Raw genomic sequence first — 17,574 nt, 5'->3', positions numbered from 1 at the left:
GGTGTGCGGAAGGCTTCTTTGAAAGATGAGGAACCAGGAGGTTGCAATATTTGGCTCAGTTTTCATAGCTGTCCCCTACAAACAAAAGTACTCAAGATGGCATCCTAAAGATGCAACAGTCTAAGATTCCAGACGACCATTTTCAAACTGTGAGTGTTGTTGGACTGCCACTCCCATAATCTGTAGTCATTATAGCCAATGATAATGAAAGCTAAAGTCCAGCATTATTTGAAGACCTAAATTGGGAAAGGCTGTTGTAGAGATTAACAGTGCAGTCCTGTGCATGTCTATTCACAACTGGTGAATTTAATGGGACATATCATGGGACATATAGGCAAGTCTATGCAAGACTGCAATCAATATTAACTGCACGATTATGTTAACCTTGTAGAAGCAATTACTATTTAAGGTTAGTCTCAAGCAAAAGTGCTAATCTGGGTGCACCCCCTGAGAACACCTCAAATTGGGTTGTTTTTTTTAACATCTGCAAGATAAAAATATATATAAACATAAATAACACAAACCATAGCTTGTCCCACACAGTGATTTAGAACCATACAATATTTTTTAGCACATACACTAAATGTTCCATGCATGAAAATATAAAAATGAATCTTGATTCTCAAATGGTTATAAAATAAGTAAATAACCCAAGAGAACAAATATTTACTGAATTTACAGCAAAATAACATTTGTATTCGTGGCAAAGTGCAACTGTTTTATTGTAACATTTTAGTGTAAAGTCTAGTTAAATTTAATAATTTTTTCTTTAACCTCTAATAACAGAAGACTAGAAAATAAATGTTTATTTGTCATAAGCATCTCTTAAATGGAAAGTGTTATTTTGAAGAACTATGTAGTTCTGAGAAACTTCAGAAAATGAAACATTTTAATGACAAGTTTTTTAAATTAAAAGATGTCATTTGCATAAAGTCAATTTTTCATGGGGATAAAAATTCTGTTAAGAATTACAACCACATGTTAATGACTCACTGCTATTTATTAAGAATGAAATTTTATCCTAATGTTCACGTTTTATAGCAAGAATAGCTATACATAATATAGAGACAGGGTCTACCTTTATGAATTTTGTTTCATAAAGAAGGTAACAGCCATTACTGAAATCCCCCCCCCCCCAAGTTGTGTCTAAAGATATGAAAGCTGTGGAGTATTAAAAACACCTTCTACTATGCCTGCTTTGTAAGTAAGAGCAAGGGTGGAGGGACAAGTCATTTTATGAGGTGTTTCAGTATGATATTAAAATTGTCTGCTATAATGTATTATGTATGTATTATGAAGCATTTTTTCTCTTTTTTCAATACTGTTTTGTTTTCAGTCAAAAATACTGCAAGCATGACAATTAGTCTTGTTATAGGACTATTATAATGTCTGCTATTTGATTTGCTTCAAACATATGTAAACAAATCCACAGTCCTTGTACATACCTGCACCACATTAAATGCAAATTTCAGACTCTCAACAGAACTTTAAAACTAGGTGCTTAGTACAGAATTTCTCTCAGAGCTTTAAACCATGATTTCACGAAAAGGAAAAACATTTAAATTAGTTTACAGCATTAGTAAATCTAGCATTCCTGGTACATATAGAGGCAATTTTAAATATCACTTGAGATTAAAAACAGAGGCAAGAACCCAGGTTTTTATGCATCAGTGCAGCATATTGAAAAGGCTATGTTAGAATGCCCTCTAGTGACCACTTGAGGGTTGAGCTTTCTCTAAAAGATTATTAAAGGTACTTTAGGGGGGAAATCACTATCCTTTTCATTTCTTCAACATGCAAATCTATATTGATCATTAGTTAATGAAAACTTGACTAAACTGAAATTACCATATTTTTAGATGGCATGATTCACTGAAAAAGATAATACTTGGTAAAGCTGAAGGCAATAGGAAAAAAGGATAACCATATTACAGGTGGATTGATTTAATGAAGGAAGCCTGAGTTTACAAGACTTGCGTAGGGCTTTTAATAATCAGGACTGTTGGAAGTCTCTCACTCATAGAATCTAAATGTCAAAAGCCAACTTAACAACAATGTAAATTTAGGAAACCTGAGACTACATCCGCCATTAGTAAAGTCTACTAATTCACATAGCTGAAAAGCCTTCTGTTACGTCATTTCACTGAGCTATTAAATCCCTATTAATTGTTTCAGTATTCATTGCTAAGAGCTAAATGATATTTATTGCCTCTATTAAAACTGAATACAGTAATATCAACTTGGGAGCAACTGCAACTACATTTAAGTTATCCAGACACAACCAATGTTCCAACACTGGTCCTATGTCAAGAGCATCATTAAAAAGTCGTAGGAAAATCACACAATACATGGTAAACTACAGATTTAATTGGAATATTGAATACATTTGTATTATACAAGAGCCAGAATATGTACTGTATTACAAACTGGGCTAATTGAGCAAATTGGACTAATTTGGAACAAGCCCTGAGCAAATGTATTTTCAATCCAGGATATGTTGGACAGCTATTCACATTTTACCTGTTCAAATTGGGACTATTTCTGTAGCTATTAGTAAATAATAGAAAATCGTATTCTAACAGAGATATATATGCCTAAAACAGTCAAGGGACCATGTTGGCTAACAGCCAAAATAACCTGATTCTGTTTTCTCACAAGAAAAGAAAACCTGTGTGACTCAGAGGATAAATATTTGTGTGTGTGTGTGTGTGTGTGTTGGAGTAAACTCCTCTATTGCCTTTTTGTAGATCATCATATTTCCCTAACTTATTACCACAAATATGGGTGAGGGAGCTTAAAATGCTGCTCGATCAAAGTGCACTCTGAGGGATTTGGACTACAATAAAAACAATTATTAAGAGCAAATAAATTGAAAGGATGCACAGAAAAGTACGGCTAGGCATGGAATACATTTCCATTAGGACCTCTACACACTCCTTTCGAAGACCTAACCAAAAAACAAACAAAGTCAACTAGCATAGTTGTGTTGGGTTTAACTGTGCAAATATTAGCACACGAGACAGCATACAGATATGATCCACTTTTCACAACTGGTTGAACAACTAAATTATACCCTTCCTTGTGCTACCTCTAGCAATTCATTTCCACTAGTACTTGCACTAGCATAATACTGGGGTGCATCAAGAATGATCAAAAAGTCCAGAAAGTTCCAGAATTTGTTCCTGTTCTTTTCAGTTCTATTTTGGAGATCTATACACATTTTGTTTATCCCAGAATCTTTTCTATCAACTTCCAGTATGATCAGAGACTTTTTATACAAGCTCCCTAGGTCAATTTATTTTAGCCCAGTATAAAATTCGAAAGAATAGGAACAAAAGCTAGAACCTTTCAATCAGTCTGGTGGCACCTGCCATTGGGTTGACATTGCAAATATTTGTCAAAAGTCACTGCTATTCAGACCTGGTTCTTTTAAGCTAGGTATTACACAGGACACGGTTTTGAAGAGCTTCCTGAACAACCCATCATTAATGCTCAAGATGGCAATCATCCATTCCATCATGCTAAATGTGTCCAGAGAACTAGCAGCTGACAATAACAAGATTCATCTAATCCACATTTAGGGTTTGGTTTGATGTTCTTTTGGCCTTAGGCAGAGTTTATTATTCTCTCAGGCTTCTTAAACTCTGTGTCTTTGTGTTATCTTCATGAGTTTGGAGTGTATTTAACTGGAAAGAAAAATGTAGGTCTTTGAAGTGTTGCTTGTTATATAAATTTAGCCCCTGCTTGTTTTAAATTGATCATGTTATGTTCTGCTGCTTTCTTGAATGTGTGTGTGTGTGTGTGTGTGTGTGTGTGTGTGTGTGTGTGGAGTTTGGGATTTTATGGGGAAGGCTGTACATTGCTGTGAGTATAGCTGTTAAAGGAAATTAAGAAAATATAGTGGATGGTTTTCGTATGTTTTATCCCTGTTAAGAGAAGCTGCCATAAAAGTTTTCCAATCAGGTTTTCACATATAGCTATGTATATCAGAGCATAGGAGGAAAGGTCTTTGATCCAAGGGTCATTACTGTCTTTTAATTTACACAGTAGTTTTACAGAAAACATGAAGAACATTGGAGACCACCTTTAAGAACTACATGTTTAAGAGGTTTCTGTTTAAGATATGTTAACTCCCCTGCTCCTTAGATTACAATTTAAATTTTCACAGGGACTACATTATCACCTGTCTATGTCAGAAACATAGTAATAAGAAATGAGGGGGGAAGAGAGCCCAGTACACAGCCTCTGTTTAGAAGCATTGTACCAATGATTTGACCTCTTGGACAATCTGATCAATTGTCTTGCTGGTAATTCTGTACTTCAAGCTTCCAGAAATACTGGAATGTTTACAGCCTCATTCAATTCAGTGACACAGAAACAGAGCTCCATGTCCCCAGATGACTTCACTCTGATGTTAAAACCGCACGGAAATGAAAATAGGCAATATGAAGCAAAGGGTTTCACCACTCAAGTACAAAAGGAGTGAGCAGGAGGTTTAATATTTTTGGAAACCAGGGTGTAAGTATAGTCCCCATCTCATCAAAATACTTAGCAAAATACCATGGTCAGTGATACCTAACACTGCTAAGAGCTGAAGGAGAATCAACGGAATGTTCAATTTGAAAATTAATCCAATAATGTAACTATTAGAAACTATAACATTTATTCACTACCATAAACATTAATAAATGAATTTATTTAATTAGAAAAATTAACATTAAATGACTCATTGTTGTGGGGCCAAAACCATGGGATGTACAGATAATGGTACTGTGAGGGTTTTTTTCCTTTCAGAATTGTAACATTTTTTTAAAAACAATGCACAGCCTTGTCACATTCCTCTAAATAGGATAAATTGTTGAGAACCTATTCCCCTTATATATCCTACAGTTTTGCATTTTTATATAATTTATTTATAATTGAAACAAACTTATCATCCAACTTCATTTTTTAAAGGTTGTATCCCATAAATATGTTCAAAGCAAACAAATGTTTTCAGTGCATCCAATAATATTATAGTTATTGAGTTGTTGTGGGACTGATAGGGTCCATACCTCTTTCAGAAAAATTAACATACAAAGAAAGCACCAAGAAGAGACATTGAAAAAGATATGTTCAAGAATACTTGGAAATCATTTATGCTTATATTTATGTAATAAACCTCCTTTGGATCAAAAGAGATAATGGGAAAATGGGTACTAAAGATTATGATTAATATAAAACATATTTATGGTGACTGAACGAGTTCATGGCTTAATGATTTGAGGAAGGAAGGACAGAAAGGAGGGATAGAGGAAGAACAAGAAAAATTAAATTATAATGTCTGTATAGCTAGAAGGAATTATTGTATTCCCCCCCCCTGCTCCCCTGACACACATATGCACTACAAAGTCTGTAATATGATTGCTGCTTATGAATAGTGGGAGCCTAACGTGTCCAGGAACTGTCAGGTTGTGAATGTTGTCCTAAAGCACAGAATCCCATCATCCAAATTTTTGAATTTATATGTTATTCATCTGCATCCCTCTCTTCTTTCTACACCACAAAAATGAACACTTTACTGATTCTTCAACATTTAACCTTCTTTGTTCATATGTACCGTAGTTCACTACAAAGATTACTCACTGAATCAAATCAGAAAATGGTTTGAGAGTTTCTGAGCAAGTTCAAAACATTTTTTTGCACAAGTGAATCCTTGTCTGCCTCTCTACTTCCAATCAAGATGTGTGGACTGCGAAGATCAGTGACAGAGCCAATATTTTGCATGCTAGAGCCAGGAATTCCAAATTTCATTCAGGGGATCACTAGCTGAAACAATCATATACCCAACACTTCCAATATTCTACGCACCCATCTTACCTTAATATTTATTTGTTTTAATCTCTTAACTTTGTGTTGTGAGACTAATGAAAAAGTGATATTTAAATTCATTCATTTTGAATTAATGAATTCAGTCTCTAAAATGAATGCCTAGAAAAATGTTACTGCAGGACTTTGAGTCCCAACATATACTCCCCAGGGTTTAAATAAAACAAATCTTTAAATCATTATGAAATATGTACTTGAGACTTCCACAAAGATGCAATGGAACATGATGATTAAATATTAATATTGCACTAATTAATGAGATTTTTCAGAAGAAAGGACTTCTAAATGAGCATACGTACTCTGACAAAATGTTTCCTTTAAGATATGACAGGCTATTAATCTATTGTTGGGAGAAAAACAGTGAATGAAACTTTCATTAAAATTTTGTAAGATTTCTTAGCATAATTACTGCCAATAATTTGCCCTTTTTAATTTTGGCAACTTATTTTTGGCATTGTCTTTTTCAAAGAATACATTACTGTTTATTAAGGCTTTTGAAAATGCTTCAGTGCAGAGAGCTCAGACAAAGCTTCTTTGGATGACTAGCTGTGGGAAGAAACTTGTTCAGTGGCTGCAACAGATGGAACCAAGTGAACAATGTTCAACTGAAACGCTGCCATTTCCAGGATGCTAAATCCTAGAAGGTACATCATAAACAATGTTCACAAAGTCTGCTTGACCTGGTAATGAGAAACTTTACCTAAACAATTATTCTGAGGAAACCTTGTTTATAACCATGCTGAGAACATTTGCTCCAGGAGATCTACAGGATATCTACAATTTTCTTACCTTTGGCTCTGAATTGAAATATTGTACTCTAGCCTGAAAAATATGTCATCCTCTTTCCCATTACAATAGGTAGAACAGGATGGAACATGCAGAGCCCCTAGGCAGAATCACCATGGTAGAATGGGTCGGTGCTCTAACTTATTTATATGGTATTCACTGAAGCAAAGAGCATTTTCTACACTGATATGTGGGTTTGTGGATTGAAAGAGTGCCAGACAAAATGTAACTCAGAAAAGCATGGCATCAGCCAAATAGTGGCTGACTAACATGCAATGGAAATGTGAATACTCAGTTACTGATAGGTAGTACTAGAATCTTGGCCCGCTCCCCATATCCTTTTCAAATACTTTCATTAAGTTTCATGGTAGCCAAACATCCACAGTAATAGCATGAATGTATATTCATTTCTCTTGCTGGTAGAGGTAAGTGGCTTACTGCTCATCTCTCTCCACTACTGGCTAACCAGCACAAGCCTTTACCTGTTTTACATTTGTTGTATCACACACACTGGTGCAGCAGTCTAGAAATACTGCAAGCAAACATAGCTTCCTCAGAGTCAGAGAAAACAGCTCTGAGAAAAAGCTAACCATCTTTTGCAAGGGCATAGTAACTCAACACACACATGCACATGTACACACAAAAGGTAGCAATATACCTTTGGCGTTCATTTGTTCAGAAGAATAACAAAAAAACAAGCACACATTTCCATTTAAGAAAGGAAGCCATGTAGCATAAGAGATTGGCAAAAATTAGGAAAGCAAACATAGAATGTCTTCTTTGTCCACTGTCTTTGGAATCCCTGCTTTCTATTCTACAAATCACTCTATTATAATATTTACAACACCTACAGGTTGTATGTAAAGATTCCTACAACCTGCCTTTTGATAGTCATTTTTGGAACAAAACAAATCTACCTGTCATGAAGTTCTTGACACTTCAAATAGTACAAGTGAGACACTTTAATACAGACACTTTTCTGGTGATTTCAAATAATCCAGTTGCACTAATTTCAAGAATTGCAATTTTAGAACTGCAAACTACAGAAAGAGTGGTGGCTTACATACTATGCTGTTCATGAAATAACTGTGGTTATCCCTGTATAAGCTGACTATGTATGATAGTAAGCTCTTAGCAACATGTATTTACTTGTTTATAAACCATGGGAGCTCATAATGATTTTTGCTTAACACTAAGCATCAGAACAAACTTTCATTTATTGTCTATTTTTCTCTCAGATTATGAAGACTGAAAAATCTGAAAGACTCTGCATCAGCTAACATCTGCCTTTTATCTAAGGATAACTCATAATAGTAATAATATAGTATTAGCTTTATTCAGACGTTATTTTTTTGTCAATGAATATAACAGGGAGAATGATCATGGACATTCACATTGGCTCTCTGCTTTCAGTTTCATCCACATGGTGCCCACAAGGTGGGTATGTCTACAGAGAAAAAGAATGCCAAGAATATATGGTGTATTAATTAGAATGCTGGGAGGTGCAGGTTCAAGTCCTCAGTGGGCCATGAAAACTCACTAAATGACCTCAAGCAAGTCTCAGACCGATCTATTTCATAGGTTAGTTGGGAGCAGGAGAGTGATGTGCACTTCTTTGACTACTTGCAGTAAAGTTGGACTATAAATGAATATACATCATCATAATCATCTGTCCATATGAACTAGAACACTGAGTTCTCATAAGTATGATCCTTTGGGCATTCAGTTATCTTTCTCTCTGCAGATGAGCCCCTAATGGCACCAGCACTGGCAGATGACACAATGGCAGGGCCAATACACAAAGCCATATATATATATATATATAGATAGATAGATATATACACACACACACACACACACACATATATATACACACATATATATATACACATACACACATACACACACACACACACTATATTCTGTTAACCACATACATAAAAGACACTTGATTAGAGAAATTTCACATGATTAATTGTACATGATTGAATCAATTACAGTGCTACCTCGGGTTACGAAATTAATTCGTTCCGTGGCGCCGTTCGTAACCCGATACATTTCGCAACCCGAAAAGGCTTTCCGTTAGCGCTGGAAAGCCGCTAGCCGCGCTTCGCATTTGAATTTTGCGCCGAAACGTGCCGAAATGAATTTCGTAACCCGAAAAATCTTTCGTTACCCGGAACAGTTTTTTCCAATCTAACTTTTTCGTACCCCGGAAATTTCGTAACGCGATCAATTCGTATCCCGGGGTACCACTGTAATTGATTAGATATGCAGAAGTCTACATATTTTTTAAAAAATCAAACATTTCTGAAGAAAATGCATTCTACTTATTTTCATAAGATACACTGAATTAAACATTTTAGAAGAATGTTTATGTATGACAGAATTGTCTACTATAGACAGTATTGGTCAAACAGAATTTTGGTAACAGGAAGTTGTTGTATAAGAAATTATTTAACCATTAAAAAAACTATTTGGTACTCAATTAGTAATAATGTTTTATTATACACAATGATGGTTTTTTTTAAAAAAATCAATTCATCTAACCAATTGATCAACTAAACACGGCATCCTACTTTTAAGTCAAATGTAAAAACTTTACAGGATGCTAAGAAACCAGCAAGCAGTACAAGACTTCATACCCTTTCTTGCAGAAGTTCTACAACTTGCTGAATGCAGTCATTGACATCACAGGAATCTGTTTTGAGTACCAGCTCTGGAGCTTCAGGCTTCTCATACTCCGAGTCAATACCAGTAAAACCTGCATGAGAGACAAAAATTAATACACTATCCTTTTTCAGATGGATTTTTTACTTTCCTGCTGTTGTACAACATAGAAGTTTATCACATTACTTACCTTCCACTCTGCTCCCATTGCCCCAGCGTCATCGATCTGTGACTGAGCCTCCTGGTAGGATCGCAGATGGCGCTATTAAAGGGGAACGCTTCTGTTTTTGTCATGGAAGCGTTCTCATAATTGTTTTAAAAAGGGCCCTTTTTTAGTAACTGATTACTAAGGGGTGGCCTGCAGGCTCCCCCATTTTTGCCAGATTGGGGCCATGGCAACCACACACAGTGGGCCTGATCCGGCCTTTCCAGGGTGCAAAAGCGAGCCACAAAAAGTGGAAAGGGCATGATAGCCTTGGCAACACAGCTTTACAGCACTCCTTCAGTGCTGCATCATTCAAATGCAGCACCAGAGGAGCACTGTGACGCTGCACACCGTGCGGTGCAGTGCCAAGCTGCCTTGGGGGTAGAGCCTGGATATACGTCCTGTAGACGCTATGCCCTGACTCCGTCCCCAACCCGGCCTTTGAGGCCAGTCTGTACAGGGAGATAGTTCTCAACTCTTCCCTTTTTGTTTGTCTTTAGTCTAAGTAAAGTATACAGAGCCCCAACCTGGCTTGGGAACATGATATGTAGGGAGAAACTATCCTTACCTATCTGCAAATGTCCCTCTCCAAAACACCTTCCCTCATTGATCAGTAATGTGTATCTCTATAATCAGTGGAGTCTTTTTTTCAATCAATGGAGGCTTTTTCTAAAAAGTGTGCAAGGATAGGAGACATTTCAAGAGGGAAGATTTGGTGAGGGAAATATTAAACATATTCTCTTTTACATAATGATCCTTGTCCAGACAAGCAGTTCACACGTTTAATTTAGAGTAAAATAGAATAACTGAACTGCATGCCAAGGAATTCACATAATGTGTATTTTTCACCCTCTACTGAAATGCTTGCTTAGGCAGTTTTATCTAATATCCCTGGTGTTTACTGGTAATTAATACCAAACTGTAACTGAAAGGTTTCATAGTCCCACTGTGAATGTTATTTACACAACAACATACTTCTGTGATACACATGTTTGGATATGGATATGGAATGCTAAATAAGACTGAAACAATCTTGAGTTCATGGTAACTTTAACACAAAATTTGACTGCCTTGGAATTTGGGAGGTTGAGGGGACAGGTTAAAGCAAGGCTGGTCCAAAAATATTTCTGGCATCAGACCAAGAACACTGTTAGTTCAACTTCTGAGGTACCCAGTATGTCTCTTGTATCCAATATTATACTGTACTACCTTCAGTGTACGTTTTTTAAATAAAATTACAATGCCTTCCACACATAAAAATCAATCCTCCAAATATTAAGGAGCTACTGTTCCTAAGATCTCTAACCATTAGCCAATATGGGCTGATAGGATTTGAAATTGAACAGAATCACAAAAATTCAGGTCCACATACATCCCACCTGTTTTAAGTAATGATAATTTGGATGAAGCAGTCTTTAATACTTATAAATATATTACAAAGTTCAGTTTCTAACCAATATTGACTTTTGTTTATATGGCTGTTTAGCAGCACTCCTGTATTCTATGTAGGCTAGTGTGCTTGGTCTGAGTCATCAGAAAAATTTCATCAACATAGTACTCAGCAAATATATACATAAAATATTAAGCCACAAACATCCAACACAAAGCACAAGAATAAGGATGATCAGTTTATTATAACCTCCAGATTTCTTCTACATTTTATTTCTCAGCAGTAATATAATGTCATGTCATGATGTGGCATATAATAAAAAGCCATGACTCATGGGGCAGAAAGCTTAATGAGAAAGAGAGAAAGAGAAAACTGGTGGCATAACTCTTAGATCAAACATTTTAATATATCATCCATCATGGCAACATGCAAAATCTCCTTGAGCTGTCTAAAAAGTAAAAAAGAATCAAAATGTTTTATCAGATGCACAGTTTAGATATAACAGTTGTGTTGTTTTAGGATTTATTCCTGCAGTGAGCCATTGAGTCTTTCTCTAAATATCTGACTCAAAAATCAGGCACACAGGTGATAGGAGAGCTTCAATAAAACAGAATATATCAAAGCTAGAAAGTGAGAAAATAGAAGTTTTTCCCTTTCTCAGCTATTGAAGAATTGTAGAACATTTACTACTCTGTGTCAGCATGAACAAAACTGATTGTGTCTAATGCACCAACTGGAAAAGTCAAACACCTCTCTATCACAGACCTGTTGGAAATTAAAAGTGTCAGCTGGTTATCCACAGGTAACATGAATGCACTGCTGTTTTAGTCAAGGATGAAGCACCTTTATTTCTAGTGCCACATGCAACCCTCTACTTCAACTTTCAACAGCCTGTTAGAAATCAGTTCAGACCTCTGCAAAACTCATTTCTTGCTTCTCTAGCAGTCCAAGAGGTAGGTAGGGGGAAAAAAGGAAAAGAGAAAATACAGGGCAGAAAGGGAGGTAATAGGACAGCAAAAGAAAAGGAGTGCACCTGCCTCAATTGCTAGCTTGATGTCCAACAAATCAGCCTTGAAGCAGAACTTTAAAAAGTGACTTTTTAATCTACATCTCCCAGAATTACCTGGCCAGTGGCCACTGTGGCTAAAGTATTCTGAAAGCTGTAATCCAAAGAGTAACTTTTCCAAGACTTGTCCCCAAGTAAATGCTGTGGTTTAAGGGGTGCAACTCTGAAGGCCTGGAATAAAAATCAAAGCTTTTCAAAAGCAATAATAAAGCCTGATGACACTGAAGTATCAGCTACAAATGTATCTTCAATTTTCCTGGTGGTTCCCAACAAAAAATATTAATCTGTTTTGAAGCAATATCTGGTTCTACTTCATGACAGTAAGAAAAAAAGAGTACAGAATTAACAACACACAGTGTCTTGAATGTGAGTTGCAATGTTATGTGTTCAGAAAGTCAACAATGTAGACACAATAACATTATGTTTCCACAGGTACACTTGCTTCCCCATCAGGGCTAGTACCTTGTGATTCAAACTACCAAACATCGTAAAGAAAGAAATGGAGAGCTGGCACTTCATTAATTTTGCCAGCTAGGTGACAAGGCACCACAGTTAATAAATGCCCTCTATTTTTAGACAGATTTTTGAATTCTAGCATTATCAGACATCAGACTGACTGCATATTGCTTTATGACTTTTACTGTTATCAGTATAAGTATATGGACTCCATGAGATTATTTTATGACTGTAACTGTTATCAACAGGAAACAGAATACTAAGTTGTCTACAAAAAGAACAAAGGAAATTTTAATACCAAAAGAATACATAGAATGCAGCATATGCTCTTAGTGTCAAGGTATACATGTAACATAAAAAGGGAGAGTAGAAGGAAAATAGGCACAGCTATTGTTCAGATACTACACAGGGCACTAAAAAGAGACTATACAGAATACTGGTATAAAATACATTGATGTACTAGTAATAAATAAGATGTTGTAAGTTTCCACTGTTGTTTGAATGGTCAGAATGCTAGATCAATGCTATTACATAGCATTTCAACCATTAAATCTGTGAGCTGGTAACTAAATTTCATTTCCATTATTTAATCCTTGCAAGCAAGAATCAGAGTGGTGAACTGACCAGAAATCTAGACTACCCCTGAGTTCAAATCTCCAGTCATGAAACTTCTGGGTGGTACTGGGTGGTACAGCTCTCATACTCCCTGAAACTAACATTTGATGACAGGATAAATCTGAAAAGGAAAACCATGTACTAGGGGCAGCCAGACCTAACATGGGGGATTTACTCATACACAACTCATTCTAAATGTGACCTATTCCTATTTCCCCACCTGATCTTAAAAAAAAAAAATCTCTATCTTGATTTCAGTAACTAAATTTATAAGGGAAATAAAAGTAGTTGTTGTTGTTGGTGGTGTTTTGGGGGAGTTGTTTTGTTTAACCATAGTTCCCCACTGGATAGCAGAAACCCTTTCTGGTCTTCTGCAAATTATCCAGAGATCTGCCTATAGATACCAGTCTTCTACCCCTCTATGTAAACAACTATGAGCTCCCCAAAGGGATAGGTGTGTGTTAAAATGATAGTGTAATAAATCTAAATGATTAGCACAAAAGTGACACTGTAACTCACCTTTTATTTCTCCAGCACGGGCTTTTTTATAGAGGCCTTTCACATCTCTCTGCTCACAAACATACAATGGAGCATCCACAAATACTTCAAAGAAAGGTAGACTAGCCACATCATGAATTTGTCTAGCATTGTTACGGTCCTAAAAAGCAGGAAGGGTAAATAAAAGTGACAGAAATAAAATTCTACAACACTCAGCATAGCCAACTATGCCTACCTTATATACATACCTATACAAGCAATGGTTAACACAAGCAGACTTCCTTATAACCTTGGTTAAGTATCAAAGCATTTTATTATTTTTACCCAGCACAAAAAGACAAGTAGTCAAAGCCTGGAAATTGAGAAGAGATCTTTGTACAATGCAAAGGTTAGAACAATACCATACTACCCTTCCCAAGTTATATAGGCAGAAGAAAGGCTCAGACTCTTTCATACTGCACTGTACTTTAGAAAGGTTTAGAATATCTTCCTCCAATCAAAGGTCAATACTGCAATCTTTAGTTATCTGGCAACAACTTTTCATTTACTAGGATATTTTAACCTCTGCAAAGGATTTTATTATTCTCTTTTATCACTGTTGTTTTACTGCACTGGTTTATGCTGTATATTACCTTGAAATCCAAACTAGCTAAAGTTCAAAATGGAAGTGTTTAATAAAGAAATAGGTTCCTATAAACTTGTTGTGAGGGACAAAAAATATGCTTGTGGGAGAAAGAAGACAGCTGCTGGAGGTGGCTAAAAAACCCAATTTCTCCACTGCACCCCAATCTTAATCATAAACTAACCTCCTAATATAATGATCAAAACCTAAAAACATATTCAACAGAACAAAACAGACCAGTCCACAGAACGTGTTTCCATTTCTGAATGTTACTGGGAGGGGCAGAGACATAGCAATCCAAAAGAGCTGGAGCAACTTGGATGTTTTTCCTTGGCATGGTATTTTTTTCTAGCAGAGACTTTTAAAAAAAGTGGGGAAGGAGTGACAAAATGGTATTCTTCATATGCACTTTAAAGTAATACAATCCCATCTCACCAATTCCAGTCCTGAGGACTGGAGCATGGCTTTGGCGCGGCTTCCAGCCTCTTAGGACACATGCATCATTCAAACAGCATACCTCCAAAGTGACCCAAAGCAGCTTTATTTTGGCCTGTCTGTATGGGCCCTAAGACACACAAAATGTTACTGCATTTATGTGTATATGCACTCTGTATTGATGTACTTGCTTATAATATTGATGTATTTGCACTATAAGATACATAGAAACATGACACATAGCTTTTACTACAAAAACTCCCAAGATATAGCAACTGCTTTTTAAAAAAATAAATGTAGTTTTTAATTTGAATTCTAATTTACACTTCATATTTGAAATGCCTGTCAAGGTAGAAAGTAAGCCTGCTTGTGTTGACTTTGAATTTAATATGTAAGATAGGCTCAAGCACAGCCATCTTCTGGTTTTCTACAGCACTGAATGTAATGGTTAATTCAGCTTTGTGTTCATTTACTGCTTTTTTTTTTACACAAAACAATAAGCCAGGATTTCAGGGAATCTTGGGTTTGCATCCACAAGTCACACATTTATGCACGCTGTCCAACTGCTCCTTGCATGTCTTGTCCAGCCAGTGGTAGTCGCTACAATAACTAGAAACACACCAGGAGATTAAAAAACAGCAGTTACATCTGAACTTGAATTTTCAGTCTATCATTCATAAACAGCACAGGAATAAGAAACCAACTTGAAACTCCAGCTACAGACTCTGACATAATAAGGAAGAAACAAATTATGAGTTCAGTAAGTTTTTCCCTGCATGTGCTCTTGGTTAGCTGCTCCTCAGGCAAGAGGAAAGAACTACAAATGAACATAGAATAAACTAGGACAGTGGTGGCGAACCTATGACACAAGTGCTAGAAGTGGCACTCTGAGCCCTCTCTGCAGGCACACATGCCATCACCTCAGCACAGAGTTCGCCAGAGTTTGTTACTAGAAAGTCAGAGGGACATGGCACTTTGCGATAAATAAGTGGGTTTTGGGTTGTAGTTTGGGCACTCAGTCTCTAAAACGTTTGCCATCACTGAACTAGGATTTGCTAGAATCCTGATTTACCATTCTGTGCAAATATGGTCATTATATCCTTGGGCCCAAACAGACAGCCAAAATAAAGCTTCGGGTCACTTTGGAGGTATGCTGTTTAAATGATGCATGCATCCTAAGAGGCTGGAAGCCATGCCAAAGCCATGCTCCAGTCCTAAGGAGCGCAGCTTTGGCCCAGCTTCTGGCCTCTTAAAATGTGTGCATCATTTGAACAGCATACCTCCAAAGTGACCCGAAACAGCTTTATTTTGGCCTGTCTGTTCAGGCCCCTTAATTTACTAGTTAGGATTGAAAGGCTGTGCACTGGGCCTTACCAGAGTTGCCTCCCTTACTAATGGCCATCATGCAGACCCCCTCTTATCATCTACAAGAAATAACTCTTCCCCACAAATTGAAGATTATTCCAAATCAGTATCTGATACAATGGTGTGAAATCAAACATTCTGATATGTACAATGGCTTTTTCAGATCTCAGTCAAAGTTTAAGTTGCATTTGTTCATCATTTTAAACAAAAAAGGAACAATTTGACCATATTCACACGAATGTCTACAGTACTCAGTATTATAAACCAAAGCTAAGATGCTTACCTGGGCATAAGGAGAAATAAAGCTAGTGATGCAAACTAAGCCAGCATCTGCAAACAACTTGGCAACTTCAGCAATCCTCCGAACATTCTCTTCCCTATCTTCAGGGGAGAAGCCCAGATTCTTATTTAGGCCTTGTCTGATGTTGTCACCATCCAAGGTATAACATGGAATGCCATGACATACTAAGTATTCCTCCAATGCCATGCTAACTGTGGTCTTCCCAGCTCCAGACAGCCCTATATTAGTTCAAAACAAAAGCAAGCATAGAATCCGTATTAGTTAGATGTCAGGGCCAGTACAGATGGCCCTAAAGCGGTGGCTTGATGCCACCCCTTTGAGCACCGGATCAGAGCTGCAGCAACTGCACAGCATGACCCTGATGTGGTGTTTTTCCAGTCCAAGAAGAAGTGGCAAAATTCTACTCCTTTTCGGGGCAGAAAAAAACCCTGTCTTTTTCGCCACAGCAGCGGCTCTTCTGCACTCCTGCGATGTGCAGTGTCTAAACACCACACCACCAGAGCGCCAAAATGCTACCTGCCATCTGGTTGGGCAGGCAGCATGATGTTGGCTTGGGGGCATAATCGGGACATGCGTCATCTAAACACCACACCCCCACACCACCCCCAAGCCAGCACTTAGTGCCAGTCTATTTTGGCTGCTAGTTAAGATTTTTAAAGCCAGCTGTCACAAGATGAGCCTAAAAACCTTGAAGGCACCAGTTCCCATCTGATCTGGATACTAAGCCGGAGACCACCAAGAAATATCACATGCTGTCTTTCAAAGGAAGGTAATGGCAAACTATCTCTAATTATTTGTTACCTAAGAAAACCCTAATAAATTTATAGGGCCAACCTAAGTTGCCAAGTGACTTGAAAGCGCACACATACATGATCGTGCATACAGCTCTACAGATTTAATGTATAGAACACTAGATGTATTGACATTTTATAGTCATTAAGGCTTCCTTATTTTATCATATTTTGCAAAGCAGATACATGAACTTAATAATGTACACACTAATGGCATTTTATACCCTCAGGACTGCAGCCTCAACCATACAGTTTTCACAGACTTACTACATCCTTACAATACTTTTTAACATGTATAGAATCTAACATTGATGTTGCATTCTTAGAAATCAGGTTTATTCCTCTGTGGCCCTTAACGGTAATTATAAATCCACTCGTTTTACATGAAGTACATGAAGATAATACTAAATCATGGAAACATGTACTCCGTAAGAGAATATTAGGAACATCAGTTATGTTAAACATGGCAAATTTCCTGTATTTGTAGGTAGGGCACAGAAAATTAG

At 36.9% G+C, this 17,574-nt stretch overlaps 1 protein-coding gene across 2 annotated transcripts in view; it reads right to left on the bottom strand.

The window, feature by feature from the left end:
• Nucleotides 1-17,574, bottom strand: part of LOC149313071 (bifunctional 3'-phosphoadenosine 5'-phosphosulfate synthase 1) — a 68,849-nt gene that overhangs the window by 38,420 nt on the left and 12,855 nt on the right. For both annotated transcript variants that reach the window (XM_089526006.1, XM_089526008.1), the window contains exons 3-5: nt 16,260-16,495; nt 13,576-13,714; nt 9,300-9,418 (exon numbers count right to left, since the gene is read on the bottom strand). In XM_089526006.1, coding sequence (XP_089382132.1) covers nt 9,300-9,418; nt 13,576-13,714; nt 16,260-16,495 — 494 coding nt within the window. The remainder of the gene's footprint in view (nt 1-9,299; nt 9,419-13,575; nt 13,715-16,259; nt 16,496-17,574) is intronic.

The sequence above is a fragment of the Sceloporus occidentalis genome, unplaced genomic scaffold, assembly GCF_023333645.1.
Source record: "Sceloporus occidentalis isolate IW3139 unplaced genomic scaffold, rSceOcc1.0.p SCAF_5, whole genome shotgun sequence".
NCBI classification, from domain to species: Eukaryota; Metazoa; Chordata; class Lepidosauria; order Squamata; family Phrynosomatidae; genus Sceloporus; species Sceloporus occidentalis.
The sequence above is the reverse complement of the archived record's forward strand: the minus strand, read 5'-3'. Positions and strand labels throughout refer to the sequence as shown.